We start from the raw sequence: 26313 nt of genomic DNA on the forward strand, positions 1-26313 counted from the left end.
TGCAAAATTCATATGAAAATTTGCCACATGATTCATACATCATCACATGATTTTTTTTTATCCGGCAATGCTTATATATTTATTGCCTAAAGGATATACATTTGCAGTGGAAAGAAATACACTTGAATTTGTTGCTTTAAATCATCTTGAAGTGAGATTAATATAATAAGAAGGGATTGTTGGGGAGATTGACAAATGGCACAAAATTTTGATAAGAAATGCCGGTTCTAAGAGGGAGGAAAAGAAAAACCAAAAAAAAGGTCCACAACCTTTTAAGTCAGAAGAAAACAAGGAGTAGTCCCACATAGGAAAATTAGAGAATATTTGCCGGCTTTATTTTATGAGGTAGAGACCTTAAGGACCAACTTGAAAGGGTGTAGGCCGGGAATTGTGGGTAAGTGCATTATAAAACCCTAAACCCCGATCTCCGCCCAGGGAGAGTCAACAAAGGGGTTGGTTTAGCCGGTGTTTCTCCCCTCAAACAAAATGAAACCACCGAAGCCCCAGCACTCCAAAATTCCCAGTAGAAATTTGGCCCGCGAGAGGAATAGCAGGAGCCTGCTGCCTCCGCCTTAGACAGGTGTGTCACGGCTCTCCTCGCCTCTCGCTCACCCTCTTTTATATTTTTTTCACAAATGGAGAGAGAGAGAGAGAGAGAGAAAGAGAGAGAGATTTGGCAGGCAAAAACATTGATTAAAAGCGCCTAACAAAAATAAGGGGGCGCAATCAAGGAAAGGTCAAACCCCCAAGGGATCGTCGCCCAATCAAAAAATGTTTCAGGAAAAAGTCTTTCAACACTTGATGTGGAGGCTCGTCTTCCATAAGCACCAAAACACGCATAGGGGCCATGTTCCATATTCTTCACCGGTCTTTTCTGCATTTTTGCACCATGCCAGTTAAGAGAGGAACTCTGACTGACTTTGGGAATAACCACCGAAAAGTCATATATGGAAGCAGAGTACACACATTTCACCTGATGAAATAGTATAAACAAAAAAATTATGGATGGTAATGTTCTGATAGGCAAACTTAGATGAAAAGGAAAAAAGGTTTTAATTTATCACGTCTATCTTCATCAACTGGTGGTCAGACCATATGACCAATGCGTTTTCCCATCCACACAAGTTGAAGATTTTTTATCATCAAACTGTACATGGTGAAAGCTACTACTACATGTTTAAATACCACAATAAAAAAATCAGTTTACATGATCCTAAGCCTTCTTTATGTCCAACTTGCAGGCTGGCTTAGCCTTTGAATTCGTGAACCCAGAGCCAAATCACCTCAGTAGCAGTCAAAACTGCACTAGAAACCTAGCTGCCATTCACAGAAGCAAACTGAGAATCAGAGCATTTTCTAATCACATTCTGAAACCTGTTTGCCAGGACAGGTCTAGTCTTTTATATCCTATACACATGTTTTTTCCAAAAGCAACACAACAAAAAGTGGGGCATTAAAACTTCTCCAGAAAATAAACAGAAACATGGAAGTGCCTCAGAAAATCCATCACCTTGCCCTCTTGACCATCAGAAAGCTAAGCCCAATCTATATTGACTAATGAAATTACCTCTCCATGAGCATTAGCAAGTGCACAAAAAAAATCTAAGACTTGTTTGTTAACTATTCTCCAAAACAGTTTTCTGTTTTTTAGAGCAAAAAGAAAAGGAAAATAGAAAATAATTTGACAATTAGAAAACAAAAACATATTTTAATTGTTTTTAGTTGTTTTCTGAGAGTTGTTTTAACATATAATGTAACAAATATGAAGAATCATTAAAAATAAAGCATTATATGTAAAATTTATTTTTTAAAAAAAATTGAATAATATTTGGACACGTAGAAAACAAGTTGAAAACATTTCAAATCCCCAAATAGACCTTTGTTTTAGAAAACATCAGAGAACTATTTTTGAAAACTGTTTTTTGATAACAGTTTTCAAAAATGTTCCCAAACAGACCCCTAGTCTCCAATCCCCTTCCTGAAACCAGAGGACTTTAACTTCTGCCTCCAACATGTCTCCTCCAAATTCATATGGTGAAACTCCTCCAACACGGCTAGATATTCCACCAAAAGATTCCCCCAAAAATCTCCCCATCGTAAAATTTGATCTGCTCAAGAGATTGATCTTTAGAACAGCCACATCCTAAATAGTTCCCTATTGCTCTTCCAAGAACTTCAATCTGGGCCATCATCTTTCTGGAAATAATAGACTGAGAGATGTGTGAAAATCTGTAGTTAACCTACCAATCTCCGACCGTGCTCAATACTCACCCATCAAGCCATATTTTTCAAATCTAAATAGGGTTTTAGAAGAGCACAAACTGCAACAATCAAGGAGGGCAAGCCTAGGGTTGAAAAGCCTCCCTAACCTTCTACCCAGATAAAAGCACATCACCTAGTAAGTCCATCAAATTGATTTCCTCTAGAAAAAATGAAAAGCCTTTAATAGCAGCATAATCCCTGAACAGTTATTCCTTTTTTGAGGGAAGGAATCAACAACAGGGTCACCTCCAATTGATCACAATTCATCCCATAACCCCCAAAATGAAGCTAAGAGGCCCATAGACACCAGAAAGAACCCACACAGAGGCATTGCCGGAACATCTAAAATGACATGACATTGAAAAAGCATCCACTTCTGGTCCAATAATTCCAAGATCCTCATCCCATAATACCACAATGGCCCCTGCAGAATCCCTGGCATCCAAAGCGCCCCAACCCCAAAACAACACCACCCCATACTCCTAACCACTCCCTGAAACATACATACCGCTTTAGTTTCCAGCAGTCGAACCAAGTGCAGTCTTTTTGCCAAAGCTCTGCACAAACTTTATTATGGCCCTAACCACATGTTCGACAACATGATTTCTATTCACTTGGTCAAATATAAGGTCCCAAGATGATTAAGTTTGTATCAATAAGTGAAATTAGGCAGATCTTTGTGTGTGTGCGATATAAAGTACCTTCTTTTGAAGAACTCATTTAGGTGTGGAAGGTGCATGGTGTTCCAGAAACCTCCATGGAGGCCGCAGAGCATTTGGCAAAGGAATGCCATGATCAAGTATGCCCTTAACCCATTTAACCTTGTTTGCAAGTTCCTCCAGATCCAAAATTGCAGCATCTAGTGTGTCAGAGTGCATGGAATTCAAAGCAATGCTTCCATCAGTTCCCATCTTTTTTGAGGACCCACTATTACTGCATCGGTCTATTCCACCAATGGTCATTTCTTCTGAAGTATCTCCAACGTGTGAACTTGAAACACTATCTGAGGAACTGGTTTTTCTAATGCCCACATCCCCTTTGTGCAGGTCCATTTTTGTTTTGAGTGTCTGCTTCCTCTTTCTGGAGTCAGCAATGTTCAGAGGTTGCTCAGTCATTTCCTTTTCTGGAGAATGCTCTGATCCATCAGGAGGTGGCGACGAGTAATCTGAAATATGAGAAGAGAAGGATGGGTTGCACTCAAGTGATGACCCAGCCCTACCCTGTGAATCTGTTCTTCCTTCACTTTCAGCAGGAACTGCAACAACAATGATTCCAATGTCAGGCAAAGTAAAGCTCATTTATGAAATCATGTAACTATCTAAAATCAAAAGTAACATAGAAGGGAAAACAGGAAAAACAGAGACAGAGCTAGCTAAAGATAGTGATCATGACAAACTTTTATTTCAAAAAATACATTATGGTAGAAGTATATATCTAAGATCAAAAAGTAACATGAGCATAATAATGCATCAAAATGACAGACCTATAAAGAGTAAATGTTTAGAAAACCAGGTATTATTTTAGTTCCATCATTTCATCTACAAGTCAACCAATAAACTAAAACTTCCACATGATTCTTACAACATTATGAGCTTTTTTTATCAGGATTTTGTTTTTTGCATGATTCTTTGAGCTTTTTACATGTGGTTGAGTGATGAAACTTATACATGATTTTATAAATTTTTGTTCGTTAGCTCTGATCATATTGAATTCATGCTGTTACCAAGTAACATGGACAAAACCAATTTGATCCTCACTTGGTAACAAAATTAATTCAACATATAATATCCTCCATAGCTGTTTCAACTTGACTAAAAAGTTTACACCTTCTCACACATCGTAAATAATCAAGTTGCCAATGAAACCAAGGATCGGATCCTTGCTTATAAACAAAGATGTAGTTTAACCAAATACTTATTTATTGAAAAATTGGATTCACCAGCGTTCCTTTGAAAATAATTTACTAGTTGTCAACATTGATCACAAACGATGATAACTTTTGCTAATCACAACAGCTCCATGCATCATCAAAAGGGCCTTGCACGGCATACAATCTTTCAAGGGTATCCATCCTCATTTTCACAGTAGAATGACTGCTATAAACACCGATAACAGGTGTATAATTTGAAGCTGTAACTAGTTCTCCACATAAGTTACAACATTAACAGGACCGATTGCACATGACCTACCTTTATCTCTGATCCAAATTGAATGTTCATATCAAAATATAACCACATAAATGGATTGGAAAGCAAAGATAAGGAAAAGTGAAAGGCAGCATTCAGGAATAGCTTCCCTATGAAGTAATTAACAATGTGACAAAGCCATGTCTTTAATGTCAGTTGTCACATTCTCTGAAACTCTTTACATAGAACTATAGAGATTTGAGCTCATGTCAAAGTTTATCAAGAAAGTAGAATAATTCCAAGAACAAGTTGTGTGTCTTTTTATAGCCCACGGTTTATTTTATTCAGTTTTAGAAAGCCCACTCACTAGTCGAACTAGGTAAAAACTAATGAAGATAAATAAAACTAGATTGTGGAAGGGAAATTATTTCTTAAAAAAAAAATGCAGAAGTAAGATCCTGGAGCTAATCTCACCGTAATACACTGGCTTAACTAATCGAGCACAACAGCGGCCAGTTTCACTCTCCTGCAGCCACCAAAGGGTGCAAACAATTAAGCAATGAAAAGAAGAAGCATCTACACATGAGATTAAGATATCCGAGCCATATGAGAATAGAAGAATCATAGATGTCCACTGGAGTCATGAAATTGAGTTTCATAAGCAACAAAATGACAATAGAGCAAAAATAATTACTATAAGGTGCATTGTTGATTTATCCATCAGAAAAAATGTTATCAGATGCATTTTTTTAAATGAATATGTGATGATAATCCATCAAAAACACTTTTGTATTGTGCAACAGTGAAATACTAGAGTGTAAAGTATAAAAACAATTATTGTTTACCTCAATAAAGTGATAAAAAGGAATCATTGTATTAAAGTGTAATAATAAATTACTAAAGTAACTCTCAAACTATTGAAGTTCAATCCAAGATATATAAGGTACAAGTTTCCAATCAGAGGGGTAAGAACCCTCTAAGTCATGCCCTTCATAGTCAACCTATTGCCCACAAAATTGAATAATATGGGTATTCGAACATGAACCACCTCACCAAGGACCATATCCTCGTGAATGAATAAGAGAGCCACCAAGGTCCTCCCCTTGCCAAAGAAACACATGAAATAACTACTATAAATTCTCTTCCAGTAGAGATTCCTAATGCCTGCTATGTAAGCCTTTCAAATTCAATGGCCATCCTGAATCCTGTGAGTTTGAAGAAAGCATGCACCACCTAACCCGATAGTTTGTAAAAACATCCCCAATGCCAAATCAATCCAGTTTCCCCAAAGCACAGCCATGACTTGAGCTTAAGCTTCTCTATGGGAGGATTAGCCCACTAACACTAAACATCTTCCATCTCTTTTTTTTGATAGGTTCAAAGTGATGGTAAGCGTAAACATCTTCCATCTTCACTTATCCGAAAAAGCTAAAGAGATGAGACTCAGCAGAATTCCTGAAAATTATTTGGTCAAAAATACCAAAGGTGATTATAGAAGCTTGAATCTACCCTATGTATCACCCACCTACTCCTAATCCTCACATGTCCTGTTTCCCTTTCCGGCCAAATCACCCATAACAAAGCAAGGGGAACACTTGGTCATGGTATTGTGCCTCTTTCAACCCTACCAAATCCATCAAAAGAGTTACCGAAAGACTACCAGTACCCTTAGGGGTTGCCCAATGAAAACTTAACTGGAAAATAAGGCTCAACAATAGCTGAAAAGAAACATAGGAATGAAGAAATAGATGGTCAACTACTTCTCCATTGACCACAAATAAAACACATCTTTCAAGGCTGATGGCCTTGTAATGCCTTTGAATTTGAAGCAAATACTTCGTCTTCACCTTCTTAATGGCTATTAACCACAAGGTTTTAATCTTAAAGGGAGCTTTCGTCTTCCTAATAAATTTAACCAGAAGAAAAGCAGTTGGATTTACACTAGACGTAAGGAATTAAAGCAAAGATCTAGAAATAAACATGCCTTCTCTATCTAGTGCCCACATGTTTCATCAGAAACAAAATTAGAAAAGGAACAAGTTCAAAAATTGGATAGGGAAGCAAATTTAGTAATTTCTCTATAATGAATTTCTCCAAAAAAATTGAATCTCCAACTGAGAAAAAGAGAGGGGCATGACTTGAGTAAATGATAGCCATAGAAGAATTTCTTTGGTTGCGGGGGGGGGTGTAAGATTGATCCAGTTACCAAAAGGCTTTCCTAGAAATATATTCTTGAACCATTTCTAACATGTATCTAACATGAAGAGAAAACAGAGTGAAGTGCTGAGAAATGGGTTTCCAAGGAAAACGATGAGAAAGACCAGTAGCCTTAAGTTGGCATCCTATCCATTTATCTGCAACTTATATTTACTTTTATTGACAAAGTGCCTCAAAGAATTATGTTCAATTGGAAACCATCACCAGCCACTGAGCAAGTAGAGCCTTATTCCTCAAAGGGACCTCAATTCCTAACCCATCCTCAAGATCGAATTTACACACAGTCTACCAGGTTCCTATGACCCAACCAAAAAACCCAAGCAATGAGATACTATGTCATTAATTACCTTTCAATACTCCAACAAAAAGATTTTTTTTTTTTTGTTATCAGAACAAAGGGATTAGAATCAAATGATATATAAATGTAAAACATGTGAACAGTTGATCAAGTCCAACCAGGATAAAAATACACAGATCAGAAGTAAACAGAGACAAATAAAATAGACTGTATGCCTGAGACTTGCACAGTTTTGATAACAAAAAATGGGAAGAAAAAGCTACGCGATAAAAGAAAAATTTTGAGTTTCAAAACACATTTTTTGTGGTAAAATGTTCCCCCCTAGTATTAGTTAACAGTAATAGTGTGATTGTCTCATTCTATCCTTGAAGCTATATCCAAACAATGGATTGGTTCTAAGATAAAATAATACTGATTCTACATGAAAAGAAGAACAGAAAAAAGATGCAAATGAAGGAGTACAAGGAACCCACCGTAGGAATGGGTACTCTCCAACCATATGATGGAGACCAATCTAAAGATGGTCGTAGGTCGTTGCAGAAAACTTCATATGACAAGCCTTCACCATCAGGAGGCGGCAGCAAGTCAATCTAGAAAAGCAAGAAAAGATAAAAAAAAATAAGCTGTACATAGCAAAGAACTTTTCCTCAAGCATTTTTATCAGTTGTAAGCATTATGCATAATGTTGCAAATAGACAGATACATCCTGTACTCCTATGTATTAAAACAGAATATGTTACTCTATAAAGTATTTTGGTTTATCCTTTGATCACTAGACTCAACATAGGCACCGTCCAAGCAAAGTCTATCTAGAAATCTCCATTTTCATCTAACATAGTCTTTCCTGTTGGTTTTTTTACACATCAACAATAGGTTACTGTAAAGAAAGTGATTAATTCCTAATTGTGTACTTTGGATGTCACTTAGCAAGGAGATCAATGCAGTTCCAAGGAGTTTCCTTTAGCACCATTTTGCAAGAATGAAGTTCAGTATGCCTCCCTATTAGGAAAATGGACATACAGGCTTTGTGGGTTCCTTCGCCAATCGGTGTTTTGAAGTTTAATTTTGATGATGCTTCATAGGTACTAAGGATGATATAAGTATTAGAGGACATACTCAAAATCGTAAGGGTGAACATTCGAGCTTTTCAAAGAGAATCAGGTTTGGCTAGCTATTGAGGTAGAAATAATAGCTTTCCTTGAGATTGCATAGTTGCAATTAAGCATGATGTCATCAATCTATTAGAGATATAATCATTGAAGTAGATGATTGTGGATCTTCGTAGGTGAATAGGTTGCTCTTTCTCACAAAAGCTTAGATCAGAATACATGAATAGGCTGGTCAAGAGAGGGACCCATTCTCTTGTAGAATTTGTTGGGGATCTCATGCTCCTTTGAGTTTTGATGCTCTCCTCCAATGCCAAAGACTTTTTCCACCAAAGACTTCTGTTTTTCCTTTTTCTTTTAATACGCTTGTACATTTTTTTACATTTTCTGAAGGATTTCCGATCCTTTCTTCTTTTGTATGGTTATTTACCTTTTTCTAATATAATGCGAAGATAGAAGCATCTTCTCTAGTTGATTTTGTAGGGATTTCATGCTTCTTTTGAATTTTGATGCTTTGTTTCCTTATGCGTGAAAAGTAAAAGATTACTACAAGGACTTTGGATTTTCCATTTTTCCTTTTATACTCTTATGCATCTTCTTTTTCTGTTTTTCTTTTTCATTTTATTTATTTACTTAGGAAGGATTTCCCTTCCTTCTTTTGAATATTTACTTACTTTTACCAAATAGAAAACAAGTATAGTTTCTAATTCCGTTTATAATGTACTTTCATAGTGTTTCACCTTTTCTATTTTACATAGAACCATTCTCCTTGACTACTTATGGTGGTTTTTTTAAGCATGCATCTATTTTTTCTATTTTGACATAAAACTTGTACAATTACAGCAAAGTTCAACTCAAACCAACTCAAAAAAGCTTTGGGATTACTTGAGGCCAGTTGTAAATTCTTCCTCACCATTCAGCTCTATCTCAAGTACATATTCTTCACCAAATCATATAACACTATCCTTATGAAAAGCATTCACCACCTTGCATACCAGACCATAGTAAATGACTTTGCCTTATCTTGTCCTTAATTGGTCCCTTTCACTTTCATTAAAGCGCATCCATTTTTTATTCTATCTATTCTTGTATAGACAGTAATCCATTTCAGCAGCTTTATTTCAAATAACAATCATTTTCTAGACGATGTTTCTATATATGTTAACAGTTTTCTGGTATTTCTAGATTAGGGCAAAAGAATATGCAACATCATTCACAGAGAGATAGAGAGTGGTGGCAAAATTCTATCAATATCATGGTCATTTATTTAATAATATTTTCAAAAGTTTGTCATCTTTTCATTTCTCTTTCTCTCTCTTTTGGTAAAAAACAAACACATTTTCATTAAAAATGAAGGTACAAAAGAAGGATGAGAAATTCTTCCCTACAATACAAAAACTAATCAAAAGAGAGGAAAAGTAATAGTCCCTAAAATACATCAAAACAACTCAATATTGCTATTTTAACCCTTTGAATCTACTTAAAGATATCCAATCAAGTTGAATTATGTTGAGAGAAATGCCTTGGGCAGCTGTAGTAGTAGAAGCCTAAAATGATGAATAGAAGTAGACTAGATCTCATATCATTTTGGTTGACTTGCACTTGTCCTCAAAGATCCTTGTGTTTCTTTCCCTCCAAACTATCCAAATCAATGAAAGACGAGTGATTTACCATATCACTTTGCCTCTAGGAGTATTCCCCAAACCCCTAAAAGAAATAGTCAACATGTAACTAACACATCTAGGAGGAACCCAGACCAAACTAGCTAGTATGAATAGTTTGTGCCATAACTCCAAAGTCGTGACACAATGTAAAAACATGTGATTTATCAGCTCTCCACTGCCCATACATAGAGAACAAACATTCAGGCCAAGGGCTTATATCATTATGTTATGTAATGCTGTCTTGTATCGTTATGTTATGTGACTAAGTTTTAGAATTGCTATAAAACATGAATGCCATATTGGACGGATTGCTAAAATCTGTTGGTTAGGTAGTTAAACTTGTGGAATGTCAACTTCTAGATTTTGATTTACTTGATTCTAGGCTGATTGGTAAAATATAAATGCCCTAGAAACAAGTTTTTCTCCTTGATTTCCGAATTATGATTTAGGAATTGTATAGCTGTAAATCTTACTTTCCTATGTTGTTCCCATTGTTTTATGTAAATGATATATTTTACAATTTTATAAGAGAAAATAAAAATATATTCAAAATTGGCACAACATGATATCAAAGGACACTTAGGATATATGGGTAACCTCTTGCCAACAGTTGGGTTTTTTCCCATGTAAATCATAGGTGTGGTTCTCTGCACCACTGTTAACCCTATCAGGTGGCCTTCATTACCGAGATGGGCCCGTGTTTGGTTTCACCTTCATCATTTCTGACACATGAGTTTGATATTTCTCTAACTTAATTATTATTTAATAGAAGAATGTTAGAGATCACTCTAGATGTTAGCTTTGACCTAGCCACCAGTCAATCTCAAACTCAAGGTCTTACAGACAATCCTTTTGTACATATAACCCCCCACTTATAATGTAAATCAACAAAATTTCCCGCAATGGTCACAATTTGTTAAGATTTCTATGAAAGCAAAAGCGAAGATTGGATACCTGGATGGCTCATTGTGAGAACCAAAGACAAATGATCTTGCATATGAAGATTGGGATGATGAGAATTCTATGGTATTGTCTCGGCTCATTAACTCAGTGGATCTACGCATTAGCCAGGTTTTTCTTTTCTTATCCACTGGAGAATTGTGGGTGGTTGCTATAGAGACCTATTCACAGTTGGGAAATGCAACTTAATTGTATGATCTTAAATGTCACACACATGAGAACAAATGGCGGAAATGTAGCAACTGCATACTATAATATGATGAATTAGTTATGGGAAGAGTTGAATTTCTATTATGGAGATTGGAATGGAGAACTGATGATAACAAGCCCAAGGAGATGCAGAAAAAAGAACAAGTCTTTGAATTTCTAGCTGGTTTAAAATCATATTAGATGAAGTATATGGACAAGTTCTCAACAAAGAACCTGTTCTGATACTTAGACAGGTCTATACCTTTGTTAGAAGCCATGTTTTAAAATGCTATCGACGCTTACACCTCGAGGCTCGCCTCAAGGTAAGGCTCTACAAATTAGCCTTGAGGCTATAGCCTCGGTTAGGGTAATTGAGGCCTCACCCATTCGAGGTTTATAGCTTTGAGGCTATAGCCTTAAGGTTGTTGAGGCCTCAACCTCAAATATCCAAAGGGTTTTCGACCTAAACCTCAAATATCCAAAGGGTTTTCGGCCTATATGGGCTTTTGGTATATATTTTATAAAAGGCTTAAGTCTCAATTCAATGAGTTTTAATGGGTTTTATCATCTATTGTTTTTGTAGACTCCTATTATAAATTTCATGAATTTTGTATTAGGTTTCTACTTGGTTAAACCTTTTACAAAACAAGGGTTTACTTGACTTTCAATAAACATTTTAAATGGAAGGGAAAAAGAGAGATTGGGAAGAATAAGTGAATTGTTGATTGTCCTAGTGGTTGATCTTATATATAATCTAATTATTAATAAATAAAAAAAGATACCACTACAATTGGTAGACGAAGAAGAAGAATGGGTGGATATTAACACCATCGGGGAGGATAATATAACAATTGAATATAATTATATTTCTTCAAGGATCCTAATGATGGTAATAGTAATATTGAAAATTATTTGGTAAAACCATGTGACAAAACTAAATTTTATGTTAGAAAAAGGAACTAAATTAAAATTATTAACAATGAAAAATAATTAATTTTAGCATTATGAAGTTTATGTCTTTTTAATTCTTCAATTTCATTGTGACTTTATGAGTATTTTTTATTTTTTGATAATTTTTCATTATTTATTTGTTTAAATTGAGGCTTATGTTTCACCTCATTTAGGCAAAACGCCTCAAGACCGCCTTTAACCTTTTAAAACATTAGTTAGAAGGAATGAATTGGAAGAAGGGTGATGATGGGAGAACTAAATATTGAGAATTTAATCTTGATTTCTACTGCTTCAGATGCTTCTGTTTTGGCAAGTGGGCAGAAAAATGCAAATAAGAACAAAGATGAAAAAGAAAACCTATTACGTGAGTATTGTCATAAGATGAGACATACAAAGAACACCTATTGGAAACTACATGGCAAGCCACAAAATTGGCGGAAATGCAACAAGTTTGTCGGACATAATAGTGGAAGCTTGCAGACCACAACAGAAAATGCTCCAAATAATTTAGGCCATGTTTGGTAACTGTTTCTTAAAACAATTTTATGTTCTCTAGAACAAAAAACAGGAAAATGCAATTGACAACCAAAGAACAAAAAATAGGTTTTTGTTCGTAAAAATAAAAAACACTACATTATTTTTTTTATAAAAAAAATGGAAAATAGGCTAAAAACATTTTAGATTCTCAAACAGATTTTTGTTCTACAAAACATCATAAAATGGATTTCAAAAATTGTTCTCAAAATTGTTTTCAAAAACACTTCTCAAATAAAGCCTTAGTAATGGCCTTCCAATGGCAACAATGCGACCACCTAACTTAACAGTTGGCCTCCCAATTGTTGGAGTGTGTCCTATAAATGCTCAATATAACCTTATGCCTAGGAGGGGCCTATTCCTCAAAGATATCATCTTGAACCCCAGCCTTTTCCTACTTCATTCTAAGCTCATTGGTAGACCATATTTAGATAGTTTCCTAGTTTGCCTAGTTTCTTGTTTTTATATAAATTTTCTCCTTGATTTTGTAATTTTTATTTTGGATTTTATAGTAGTAAATCTTGTTTCCTACATTGCTCCCATTGTATATATGTGACATATTATACAATTTTGTAAGAGAAAACAAAAACATATGTAGAATTTGCACAAAACTAGGTACTACAATTTCTTTTCCTTGTAAAGTGACATAAATGCCAATTCTAAATTATTATACAAAAGCCCTAAGCCACATTAAGACTTTAAGTCTCAGTTAGAAAAAGACAAGGACAACATATTATTGGATTTAATACACTTTAGGAACGTAAATTATCATAATTACCTCTCTTGTAAATATTTGATTGAAAGGTCACAAAAAGAGAGAGAATATCTAAATTGTCTATGTTTGCCTTGACAAAGCATAAGATGACTTTCCCAAAGTAATTACTATACATAAATGAAAGAAAGCACTAAGAAGATTTATCGAAGTCAATGCAACCAAGACTGAGAAATTATACTAAATGATAGAATTTGTATATGGTAGTCCATATGACAAATAGCATAGAATCTTCTACAAAAATTTGAGAAAAAAAAAAACTCAACCATATCTAAGACATAGGGAACAATCATAATAATAAGCTCACATCAACATACTCCATTTTCAAGGCAAACAACTGGATTAGCTAAGAAATATTACCCTAACTTTGTCATAACCCAATAGTTGTGTCACTCTTCCAGACCAATAACAACCATCAGTCCACCAATCTACCTCGTCCCCCACCTTCCAGACATCATTGACTAAAACCATCACTTTTGCAATCGTATTGATGTCTGGCTTTTGACTTACATGATAGATGGATGGAAAGCAAGGACGTACCATCAATTCCCTCTTTTTCTCCTTCAACTTGCTCTTAGAAACTGGGGGTTTCTGATATAACTTTGTCCAATTTAATTCTGCACAGATGCATTAAAAAGATATGTGCACATTAATCAACACTAAAAATGATAATATTTCACATAAATAGAATCAGGAGTATAGTACTCACCCATCCAAGTAGTCTATCAATATAATTTTAGGAAGGAAAAAACCACTGCCTTTTATATTAATCAAGTATTTTAAAGGAAACTATTAAGTTGTTATTTGAATATACTTCTTTCTCTATTTTTAAAAACAGAAAATGATAGTAACTCTTATATAAAATACAAGAACTCTTTAAGACTTATCTTTAAAAGGTAATGATTCTTAAAAACTATTTAAAAATTAAGATATTAAAAAATTTTAACTACCTCAAATTTTAAAAGTAATTTTTAAGGACATATTTTTTATATAAGATTTACTATATTTTATATAGAAGTTATTACTAATTTCTATTTTTAAAAATAGAAAATAAGAAGTGTATCCAACCAAGCACTAAATTTTCCACCTTTTTTCTGCTCACTAACTATAATTTTCTTGCAAGCACAAGCATAAGACTTTTTAACAGTTCAATATTAAATCCATCAACTATATGGCAGCAGAATTTTATGTGCTAAAATAATCAAAGTACCATAAATTATGCTTTGATAAATCTAAAGCAAGTATAACCTATATAAGACAAATCATTAGGCTTTGCTAAATTTATTACAAGTATAACCCATAAAAGATAATTCATCAATGCCAAGCAACAGCTAGAGAAGACAAAAACATATAGCATACTTACTTTCATCAGGAAAATCAATAAATTCCAAGACATGGCCAATATGACCTTTTCTTAAACTGATCTCCTTTATCTGATGAAAAACATTGACATAATAAGGGAAAAAAATTCTGATGTTAGCAAAAGATTATCTCCATATCAAATTACCAGCAATAAAACAAACAAAGAAACAACTACAATCTCAAACATAAAAATGAGAGAAAAATAAAAAATGAGAGAATAAATTAGATCTTTCATTAAACAAAAACCACTATGACACTAGGCATCTTACAAGGACAGGCCACATTGCATTAGGGCTTGGTGACTGGTAAAAGCAGGTGCAATCTAGATCTGATTTAGTTCAGTAAAGCAAATGAGAATATAAGAATGTGAATTGGGGCTTGACATGGGAAAAGAAGTCCTAGAGAAAAATCAAATGATGGAGGTGGCAGCACATTAGAGAAAGAGAACAGTTGAAAAATGATAAAACCAATATGTACTCTCTCAATAGGCCCAGTTTCAATCTTCCTCTTTCTTTTATCATCCTCTGTATTTTCAAAGGATTTCTCAATCCTTTGCTTGTACTTAAAATTCATATCAATGAATAGAATGTTTCTAATGAAAACTCATTTTCAATATCTTGTCCCTTGTTAGCTACATCATAAGTTACCAAGTCCAACATGCCTCGTAAAACAAAAGCAGTGGGCAAGGGCACAGATTCAGTGAAAAATAAAAAAGCTCATTTTCAATATCTTGTCCCTTGTTAGCCATGTCATAAGTTACCAGGTCCAACATGCCTCAAAAAACAAAAGTGATGGGCAAGGGCACAGATTCAACAAAATAAGTACATGTCAGGATAAAATTTGTAACAAGGAGGTGCAAACATAACAAAGCCTTAAATCCCAACCGCCAGGAGTTAACAACATGAATTCCTTTTATCACTAAACTCTATCTTTTCTTAAACCTTATTCTTCCCTCACTGCCTCAATTAAAGTTCTTATGGGGCATCTTGACCATAAAGCATCTTTAACTTGAATGAAATCACTCCTTACAAGTTACACATGCATTCATTGGTCTCCATTGCACCAAGCTAGCCATATAAGGCAACTTTACTCTTTTAATAAGATCCAAAACAAACTCTCCTTGGAACTTCCTATTTACTGCTCAGATGAGAACTAATGAATAAAAATGAAAAACCACGTCATATGCTGCCTCCACCTAACTTTTTTTTCTTTCTATTTCTCCACTGATCAAAATCCTTGCCTTCTTCCTCAATTCTTAAGGGCTCAAAGATTTATAAATACACTTCACATTTTTTTTGTGTTACAATTACACGCCTTCTTTTTTTTGTGTGTTAATTTTTTTTCCATGGGCAACGAGTAGGACTTAGTGTAACACTATAGAAACAACACAAGGCAGAAATAATAATAAAGAAGTAAAAATAGAAATAGACTGAGCTGCATCTTAGTTTTTGTTTCTAGTTTTGTTAGCCATAAGAACTTGGTTACATGTACATAAAACAAATAAACAAATAAATAAATAACTTAGACATAGACAAAATTTGAACTTCTGTATTGATAATGCCATAGTATAACATATAATTTCAGAACAAAGACTCGCAGAATATCAAACTTTAGTGAGCATAATATAGATACCTTGCATCGGAACCATGCACCACGATAACCTTGAAGAAAAGATTTAGCTTCAGCTAATTGCCCAACTTTAAAAGGTAGATGCTCATGCCCGTCCATGCTGACCTGTGACCTGTGACCTGTCAAACAAAATATATCACCAGAACAGGTAGATTTCTATATTTAGAATCGACTTCACAAAAGAAGAAATTAAAAAGAACAAGTAAAGAAATAAAAAAATAAAGATTTTATAATCAGTTCTTGACAAATCTTTCTCCACCCCTTTCCTCCTATTTTTTTTTTTTATGAATGATAGGTTTTATTAAGAAAAGAAAGGGAGATGGGCAATCCCACTAGACCAACAAAACACTACAGACAAAAATTAGCACTAGAACACCAAGAATAACAAACTTAAAACTACAAAAATAAATAACACTTCCAATCATTTTAGAAGAGCTAATTATTCTAACATGGTTACTGTTAATTCACTCGACATTTTTCAAAAAAGAATAGTTTATTGATGTTTCAAAAGCTCCCATGAAATGATAGATAGAACAATCAAGACAATGAGTCTTTCAAAAGGAAAGAGAAAAGAAAAGCCTATACATCATTGTAAATAAAAAATAAAAATAAATAAATAAAGCAAAAGCAGAGAAACCCCCCCCCCCCCCCCCCCCCCCCCCCCCCATAAACATACACAAATCCATACTAGGGGAACAAATCCTCTTTTCACCAAAAAGTCCAATTCCTTGGTAGCTTCCTACAACACTCATGAAATCAAAGCAGGCTATAATCCTCCACCTCCAAAGGGTGCATCTCCATAGATCCATCCATAACCCTTTTCCTGACCTACTAAATGACCAGCATAACCTTCCACTATACTAATCCCCCCAACCTTTCCAGCATAGCCAGAATCTCCACCTTCACAACAACCCATCCCTATTAACTTTGTATAAGCCAGGATCATGTCCCATAAAAAAAATAAAAAAATAAAAGAAATAAGAACCCAGGATGGTGCCTACATAAATATCAGTAGAAACAACTCCAGCATCCAAATTGTGACAGACATTGTATGGCTAAAAACAATCTCTTGGAGCATGGTTTAGGAGATTTGCTAAAGTTATGGGAAACTAAAAGTTTTCATACAGCCAGGTGATTCATACTCTTTTTACCAAATGGTCAACAACTGGTATAATTACAACCTTAATTATTTATGTGGATGATATAATTGTGACAAGGGATGATATTTAATAATTGGATAAACTTAATAAATGGTTGGCTAGAGAATTTGAGATAAAAGACTTGGGAAGCTTAATTATTTCTTAGCAATTGAAGTGGCTCATTTAAGAAATAGTCTTTTTATTTTTCTAACAAAAGTGTATTCTTGATCTTCTCAAAAAGAACAAAATCATAAGATTAAAGAAGCATTAGAAGATACAGTCATAGACAAGGAAGTTACTAGAGGCTAGTTGAAGTATATGCTTGATCTTCTCAAAGAAATCAGGATGCTCGAATGTAAACTTGTTGACACACCTATTGAACAAAATCATAAGCTTGGAGAAACATTACAAGGGGACTTACAAGAGGTTAGTTAGGAGACTTACTACAGGCTAGTTAGGAGACTCATCTATTCATCTCACATGAGACCTAATATAGCCTACGCAATGTGTGTAGTAAGTCAATTTATGCACTCCCCTAAAGAGACTTAGTTGTACACAATTCTGCGGTACTTGAAATCCACTTTAGGCAAGGGAATACTCTTCAAGAAAAATAAAAAGCTATAAGTTTGGAATCCTACACTAAAGCAAACCAAGTCAAATTAGTAGTAGACCATAGATCAACCTTCAGAAATTGTACTATTGTTGGAGGAAATTTAGTGACAAGTAAAAAACAAGTTATAGTTGCCAGGTCCAATGCATAAGCAAAGTTCAAAACCATGGCACAAGGAATTTATGAACTACTTTAGCTAAAAAGAATTCTTAGTGATCTAGGAGTGAAGTGGAAGGAAACTATGAAGTTATAGATGATGATAAATCAACAATCAATATTGTTAACTCCCAATTCAATATGACCATATAAAACATGTTGAAGTGGATCGACACTTTATCAAATAAAAGCTAGATAGGGGATTGATTTACATTCCTTACATTCAATAGATAGGCAACTTGTTGATATCTTAACAAAGATTCTATCAAGTCACTTATTTTAGAAGATAACTAGCAAGCTAGGAATGGATTACATCTACTCACCAATTTAAGGGGAAGTGTTGACTAATCCAATTGATGACACCAAGGAATTAACTCGTAACTTCTAATATTTGATTGAAAATATTAGGGAATTAATTCCCTGATTTTTTTTATTTTTTTTTATTTTGGAGTATGTGGTTGTATAATTTCTTGATTTCCGAGATTGTATAATTGTATATTTCCTGTTTTATTTTTTATAATTCATATGGAAAATGATTTCTTCCTCTTTTTTTATTGGCCTTGTTAGGAAGAGATTTCTAGGAATTAGTCACATTTCTTTGTGTAATTTATTTTTCTAATTTTGTAGGATTGTAAATAATGTATCATTTTGTCATAAATGTAATGAATAATATCATTCTTTTCCACACATAGTTCTAAAAGGCAAAAGGCGCACTTAAACCACAAAAGTCTTCTATAGCTTAAGTGAAAGGTGTGCTCCTAAGTGAAGTAAAATATAACACCGGATGCATGTCAATTTTATAAAATATGATTCAAAATCTAATTCAATCAATAAAAAGTTTAAGATTGCAAATATTTAAAAGAAGCATTCATTAACAAAATAATAAAATTATATAAATTTTAACATAAAATTAGAAATTTCAATAATAAAGGTGTTTAAAAAGGAAGAGTAAGTCAACAATTGCCCCTCTTCAATAAGTCGCATGTCTTGGCAAGTGAAGTGCAATAACTAGGGTGTGGTTGACCCTTTTAAAACTATGTTTCCACATAAGACATACGCTAATAAGAGTTAATTTAGGGAAAATTTAAATTAGGAATCTAAACATTTATCCAATGTCTATAAAAAAAAACCTCATGGTTTGAGATTAAGAATCATGGAATCTTTGGTCTTGTATACAAAATGTGATTGGAAGTCTATTAAAAATGGAAGATTCTCTATAAAATCATAATGTAAAGTTTTGAGTTCACATCATAGTATCTCTTTCCCTTATTTTTGTTTTGTAGATTATGCATACAAGTACGAAGGAAAATGTGGTATGGAAATACATTAAAAATGAAAGATTCTCTATGGAATCATACTTTAAGACTTTGAGTTAGGAGCATCGTATCTCTCCCCCTTGAAGAAGAATTTGGGGAGCACTTGTCTCTCAAACCTAAAACCACACCTAATCAAACCAATACCACCCTCCCTTCATCCCTCACCCAAGGTTTCTTTGCTTGCAAAGTAGTTAGGAAGACCATTCTTACTTTGAACCATCTTATGCAAGAGGGTACAATATTAGCCAATTATTGTTGTTTGTATAAACAAAAAGAACAACTAATCAATCATTTACTTATCTATTGTAGGATTGCATGGAGTCTATAGTCTTTATAATTCTCATTTTCTATATCCCTTGAGTGAGTCTAACTTAATTAAGGATATTTTGATTAGTTGGTGGGAAGAGATTATGGGTAAAGGGGCAAGGAAAGTTTAACTTTTTTCTAATAAAAGGGATGTTTAACTTGAAGACCTACTAGCTTATTTTCGTATATTTGGAATGGCCACAATAAAAGAATCTTTCATGAGTAAGTTCCACAATGTTTATATTGGTGTATTTGGAATGACACAATGATAGAATCTTCAGTGGTTTCAATTAGTCAGAATCATTACTAAAAATATTTTGTATGAATTTTTTGTCTGAATGATCCAATAGCTTAACTTAATTGATGTTTTGGATGGCCATTGGAATGCTCAGTTAGTTATGGGAGGACATCAGGGCTAGCTAAAAGAACCGGGCATAGCTCCTTGGAGTTGATTAATGAGAATTAAAATCCTTTGTTGGAATATTCGGGGGCTTAATGATATTGAGAAAAGAAAGCTGATCAAGGGTGTGGTAAGAAACAAGAAACCAGATTTAGTTTGTCTAATGGAGGCGAAGGTGAAAGAAATATCAGTGCAAATGGTGAACTATGTGGGTGTAGGAAGATTTCTTAATTGGGCATCAGTGGATGCTAGGGGTGCGGTAGGAGGCCTTCTTCTATTTTGGGATAATAGAGTCTTGGAGAAGTTGGAGGTGGAAAGTGGAGGGTCCTCCATCTCTGTTCGATTCAGAAACTGTGCTGATGGTTTTACTTGGATTTTCTCTGGAGTGAATGGATCAGTGATTGGTAGTGAGAAGGAAGATTTTTGGGAGGAGCTAGGAGCCATTTGTGGTCTTTGGGAGGACCCTTGGTGCATAGAAGGGGACTTTAACGCTGTAGGATTCCCAGAGGAAAGAAGGAATGCCCCAAGACTCACGGTTGAAATGAGGAGATTTTCAGAGGTGATAGGGGATTTGGGACTGAGGGATTTTCCTCTAGCTGGAGGCCCTTTCACTTGGATAGGGGGTTTGAATTCTCAGGCTGCCTCTAGATTGGATCACTTCTTGATTTCGGACCAATGGGAGGACCACTTTTCTGCCATTACTCAGTCCGCTCTCCCTCGTCTGGTTTCTGATCACAACCCCATAGTCCTAGAAGCTGGAGGCTTCTCATAAGGAAAAAACCCCTTCCGTTTTGAAAATATGTGGCTGAAGATTGAAGGTTTCAAAGACCTAGTAAGGAGTTGGTGGAATGGTTACTTTGTTGAAGGCTATAGTAGTCACTGCATTGCTAAGCAACTAAAAGCGCTCAAGAAGGATTTGAAGAAATAGAACAGGAAAGTGGTAGGTAATGTCTCATACAATAGAGCAGAGGCCTTTTCCAGCCTGCAGAGTTGGGAGGCCAAGGAGAATGAGAATTCTCTTATTCCTGGGGAAACTGAGGCTAAAAGGTTGGCTCTTGAGGACTACAAGAAATGGGCCCTTTTGGAAGAAACTTATTGGAGACAGAAGTTAAGACAAATTTGGTTAAGAGAAGGTGATAAAAATACCAGGCACTTCCACAAAATGGCCAATGCTAGGGCAAGGAAGAACTTTCTGTCAAAATTTAGAGTGAATGAGGTGTCTTTCTCTTCTAATGAAGCAATCAAAGAAGGAGTTTGCAGAGCCTACCAGTCCCTCCTCTCAGAATTAGGGGATTGGAGGCCAAGTATTAATGGCCTAAACTTTAAGATGCTGGGGGAAGATTCGGCCAGCAGCCTAGAGGTGATGTTTTTTGAGAAAGAAGTTTTTGCAGCCTTGAGTAGCTGTTGCGGTGATAAAGCCCCAGGCCCAGACAGTTTCACAATGGGCTTTTGGTTGTTTTGTTGGAATATTGTTAAATCAGATATTTTGGGGCTCTTTAGAGAGTTTTATCTCCATGGGACCTTCCAGAGAAGCTTAAATTCCACGTTTCTTGTGTTCATTCCTAAAAAGGAAGGAGCCGAAGACCTAAGAGATTTCAGGCTAATCAGCCTGGTAGGGAGTATGTACAAATTGCTTGCCAAGGTCCTTACTAATAGGCTGAAATTGGTGATGGGGAAGGTGATTTATGATTCTCAGCAAGCTTTCATCTAAGGGAAACAGATTCTAGACATTGCTCTAATTGCTAGCGAGGCCCTTGATTCTAGATTGAAAGACAACACGTCAGGCCTCCTCCTTAAGATGGATATCGAGAAGGCATTTGACCATGTCAATTGGGACTTTCTTATGGTTGTGATGTCCAAGATGGGATTTGGGCATAGATGGATCAATTGGATGAAATGGTGCTGCTCTACGGCTACCTTCTCGATCTTCATCAATGGGAGCCCTTCGAGCTTCTTTCGTAGCTCTAGGGGATTGAGACAAGGCGACCCCCTTTCCCCCTATCTTTTCCTTTTGGCCATGGATGCTCTTAGCCAACTGCTGTCAAGTGCAAGAAATGGTGGCTTTATTTCCGGGTTCAAAGTGGGAGGAAGAGGAAGAGAGGGGCTGATTGTGTCCCATCTCTTGTCGATGATACCTTGATTTTTTGTGACGCTAATGCAAAACAATTACAATATCTTAGCTGGACTTTTATGTAGTTTGAGGCGATTTTAGGGTTAAAAGTTAACTTGAGCAAAAGTGAGGCCATCCCAGTGGGTGAAGGCGTTCCTATGGAGACTCTTGCCCCGGTCTTGGGTTGTAAGATTGGGAGTTTACCCACCTCCTACCTAGGTCTCCCCCTTAGGGCCCCTTACAAATCCGCTAGGGTGTGGGATGTAGTGGAAGAAAGATTCAGACAAAGGTTGTCTCTGTGGAAAAGGCAATATCTCTTCAAAGGTGGCTGGCTTACCTTGCTAAAAAGCGCCCTCTCTAGCCTCCCAACCTACTTTATTTCTCTCTTTGTGATTCCCAAGAGAGTGAGTGCAAGGCTCAAAAAGATTCAAAGGGATTTTTTATGGGGTGGAGGCGCCTTAGAAAATAGACCTCACTTGGTAAGTTGGAAGATTATTTGTGCTACTAAAAAGGATGGAGGCCTAGGCATCCGCAGCCTAGCTGCCTTTAATAAGGCCTTACTTGGGAAGTGGTTGTGGAGATTTGCTAACGAGAATGACCCCCTATGGAAGCAAATTATCACTGGAAAGTACAGCATTCAAGAGGGGGGGTGGTGCTCTAAAGGTGTAAGAGACCGTTATGGTGTGAGGGTTTGGAAGGCCATTAGAAATGGTTGGGAGAACATTAGAACTCACTCCCGCTTCATCATAGGGGATGGTACTAGAGTGAATTTTTGGAAGGACTTGTGGTGTGAAAATCAATCTCTGGAAGATGCTTTCCCAAACTTGTTTAACTTAGCAGTCAACAAAGAAGGATGGGTTGCTGGGGCTTGGGAGGAAGATGGAGTTGGGGGCAGCTGGGGGCTACGTTTTAATAGACACCTAAATGATTGGGAGGTGGGGGAAGTAGAAAGCTTGTTAAGTAAGCTTCATCCTTTGACCATTAGAAGAGGAGTGGATGACTTGCTTTGGTGGAGAGAGAACAAGAATGGGACTTTCTCAGTCAAGTCTTTTTATGACTTGTTCTCAAAGAGCACTACACCTCCTGTTCCGACTAGAGTTATCTCAACGCCTTGGGTTCCAATTAGGGCTAGCTTCTTTGGTTGGGAGGCGGCTTGGAGCAGGCTACTCACCATTGATCGCCTAAAGAGAAGTGGTTGGAACATCCCTAACAGGTGTTATTTGTGCAAAAATGAAGAGGAAACCACAGATCACCTTCTTTTGTTCTGTGAGAAGGCTAAAATGTTATGGCTTCTGATCTTCTCCCTTTTTGGGGTGCAATGGGTGATGCACTCCTCTGTTAGGAAGAACCTCTTGGGATAACATGGTTCTTTTGTGGGCAAGAAAATGGAGAAAGATTGGAGAGTAGGAGGGCCTTCGACGATGTTGAGAGGAATGACCAAGAAATTAAATCTATTTTTTTGTACACTTTTGTGAATTGGGCAAAAGTGTATATAGAGGAACACACTTTCTCTTTGATTGATTTTGTAGACTAGTTAGCTACCAAGTAAGGGACAGGCTTGTTGCCTTGTTGCTTTTTGTTCTTTTGTTCCCTGGTATACTCCATGTATACTCTTTAACCTCTTTGGCTTTTAATGAAATTTTCCTTTACCTATCAAAAAAATTTTCTTTATTTCTTATATGCATCTCAACTACATGGGTTGCATACCCTTTTGGTGTTCACTTCAAAACATCTCATTTACTTATTAGAAAATGTGCTAATTTCAAAACATCTCATTTAGTTATCACCAAAAAAATATGGGAAACATCTTTCTCTGTGATATCTTTGATATTTCAACATTGTCACGGTATTATAAATATTTCTGATGTTCTTATAATATTTGATCTAACAACTTTTTATGGGATAAATTAAAGAAATTTGTAGAGTCAACCAATTTTATTTACATTTATCTTCTCATAATGTGCAAAGTAATTTGCATTTCACAAAATTAATTTATGACATCTAATTTTCAAATATAAGATCCTTCCAAAGATTGTCCCCCACACATCATCTATTTATTAAGATTATTTTCTTTTAATAAGGTTTTGACTCAGATGCATTATTGTTTATATAACAATTCCTAAAACTTTATATCAATTTTTATGTATTGCTAGTACTTCGATCATTTGTCTCATCAATTTTAGTTTGATTCTTATGCTTCCATAGAATCTTTAAATGGTCCCTCTGTCCAATATAATGGCATGGTCTATAATTTTAAAAAACATAGCATTGCCGCCTGCAAAATGCTTGATGAAACCATAGAAGAACAGAACAGAGGAAATGAAACAAACTTAACAAGATCACATAAGCATGGATTTCCCGATAATAGAAAAGAATATTAAAATAAAATATTACCCCTAAAAATCACCCCTGAAGACGCACCACCAATTATGCCACTCAACGTAACCTTGAATCCTAGTGGAGCTAGGCTAAAGAAAAGCCAAGCAAACTCCAGAAAAAGACATCTCCAAAAGCCCTACCCGCTCCTCATTTTCTCTATTCTATTTCTTCCATACCAAAACGCCCGGAAAATCACACAAATATATAAGCATTCCTTTTCCGAAATTTGTACCCAAAGCTAAAAATAAACACAAAGTACAACTTCAACCAAGCAAAACAAACATGACCTGCAGATTTGGGCTAATCACCAAATACTGAAAAGGCCAATTGAAATCATGAAACAATAAAGAGAACAAACAAACAATAAAAAAAAATTATAAACAAAATGGAAATTACCTTGGACGGAGGGATGCGGCCAAAGGCCAAGGGGTTAGACGCGAAGAGAAGAGCGGAATGCCCGAGCTTTAAATGGAGAAGGCGGTTACAGAAATCGTTTTCATATGAAGAGCATTGTGGTTTTCGGTGTTGCATGCCATGGGTGTCGTGAGTCTCGTGGGACTGAAATTCCAATTACACCATGTTGAAACTTGGAACTTTCCCTCCCTCTCTCTGTGTTCAACTTTTTTGTTCTCTTTAAGTCTTAAAGCTTCCCATTTTTTTCAAATCCCATTGTTCTTTCCTCTTCTTTTTTTATTATTATTATTTTTTAAAATTTTAAGATGCGAAATGTTATTATGTTAAGACCTTATTCAGAAAAATTGATTCCATGGGTTTTCTTATTTTTTAATAATATTTTAACTACTAATATATTTAAATAATAAAACTATTATAAATATATGTATTATAATATTAATTAATTTTATATACTAAATTGAATATATAAGAATAATTATAATTATTATTGATATATTATTGATTCATACAACAAACTAAGTCTCAAAAAATAAATTCTCTATTAGTAAAATAAATGATCGATATCTAGATTTTGAGTTTTATAGTTCTTCTAATTATAATCTCATCACTGAAAACAACATTCAAAAAAATTAGTTTTGCAAAAGTCCTTTATCATTTTCAAATTTTCTCATATTTTCTTTTAAAATTGAATTCACTCTATTTGCACTCTTCTCAAAGACCATCTGTCAACAAGAATAAATTATCTTCATCAAAACATCCAACCGTCCAAATATTATTACGGATTTCAACCAGTTTTAATCTTATCGATTCCAACAAGTTTTAAGTCCATTAAATTTCTCTATAAATAGAGAGATGAAATTCATCACAAGGCTAAGGCGAAAATAGGCAAACTAGAGTTAGCTAGAGTATTCCAAAAATCTCTCTTAACTTTTCGTAATCCCTCTTCATTTAAAAATCTTATCATTTGTAATTAAATACCTTTATTATCAACAAGCTAATTTGTAATCAACAACTCATTATAATCAAAGTATATTTTCAATACAGAGTTTATTTTCAAATTCAATTTTTGTGTTGTTGTGTTCAATTTTTGTTTTCAATTTTATGCTTTATTAGACAATAATTATAATTTTGATTCATAGACGAATTATCTTTTGATGTTTTAGAAATGTTTTTATGTCCTATATGTGAATGGTATCAAAAATCCAGATTTTTTTGGGTGTGAGGATATATAAATTTTTAATTTTCTTAGAAGTAATGATATTGATTTTTTCTTAAACTAAATTATATTATATTTAACTTGTTACAGAAAATGTTTAAAACTTTGAAAAAAAAAAAGTATTAATTTAATTATATTCGAGCTTTTAAAAATGAGTAATTTTACTTTATTTGAGTTTATAAAAAATAATAAAAATT

General features: G+C 35.0%; 2 protein-coding genes across 5 annotated transcripts; one reads left to right on the forward strand and one right to left on the reverse strand.

Annotated features, from left to right (window-relative positions):
• Positions 1-239: 239 nt before the first annotated feature.
• LOC117914162 lies at positions 240-25078 on the reverse strand. Of its 4 annotated transcripts, XM_034829386.1 has the most exons (9): positions 24883-25078; positions 16074-16189; positions 14443-14512; positions 13620-13696; positions 13440-13523; positions 7377-7493; positions 4863-4914; positions 2964-3517; positions 240-973 (listed from the first exon to the last, which is right to left on the reverse strand). In XM_034829386.1, the coding sequence occupies exons 2-8, from the start codon at positions 16167-16169 to the stop codon at positions 2979-2981; spliced, it is 1035 nt and encodes a 344-aa protein (XP_034685277.1). In that variant the 5' UTR covers positions 16170-16189; positions 24883-25078; the 3' UTR covers positions 240-973; positions 2964-2978. The 4 variants fall into 4 exon arrangements, with proteins under 4 accessions (XP_034685277.1, XP_034685278.1, XP_034685274.1 ...); XM_034829387.1 differs by lacking the exon at positions 13440-13523; XM_034829383.1 differs by having other exon boundaries at positions 13440-13696.
• Positions 21160-21708, forward strand: LOC117914496. The gene has a single exon (XM_034829839.1). The coding sequence runs from the start codon at positions 21160-21162 to the stop codon at positions 21706-21708; it is 549 nt and encodes a 182-aa protein (XP_034685730.1).
• Positions 25079-26313: the final 1235 nt, after the last annotated feature.

Source organism: Vitis riparia, chromosome 5, assembly GCF_004353265.1.
Source record: "Vitis riparia cultivar Riparia Gloire de Montpellier isolate 1030 chromosome 5, EGFV_Vit.rip_1.0, whole genome shotgun sequence".
NCBI classification, from domain to species: domain Eukaryota; kingdom Viridiplantae; phylum Streptophyta; class Magnoliopsida; order Vitales; family Vitaceae; genus Vitis; species Vitis riparia.

Coding starts and splice junctions, on each gene's coding strand:
- LOC117914496 (XM_034829839.1), top strand. CDS start 21,160: ATGGCCAATGCTAGGGCAAGGAAGAACTTTCTGTCAAAATTTAGAGTG.
- LOC117914162 (XM_034829383.1), bottom strand. CDS start 16,169: ATGGACGGGCATGAGCATCTACCTTTTAAAGTTGGGCAATTAGCTGAA. Junction 13,697..14,442: donor TATTGATTTTCCTGATGAAA/GTAAGTATGCTA, acceptor GCATCTGTGCAG/AATTAAATTGGACAAAGTTA. Junction 7,494..13,439: donor TGGGTTATGACAAAGTTAGG/GTAATATTTCTT, acceptor TTGCTTTTCTAG/ATTGACTTGCTGCCGCCTCC.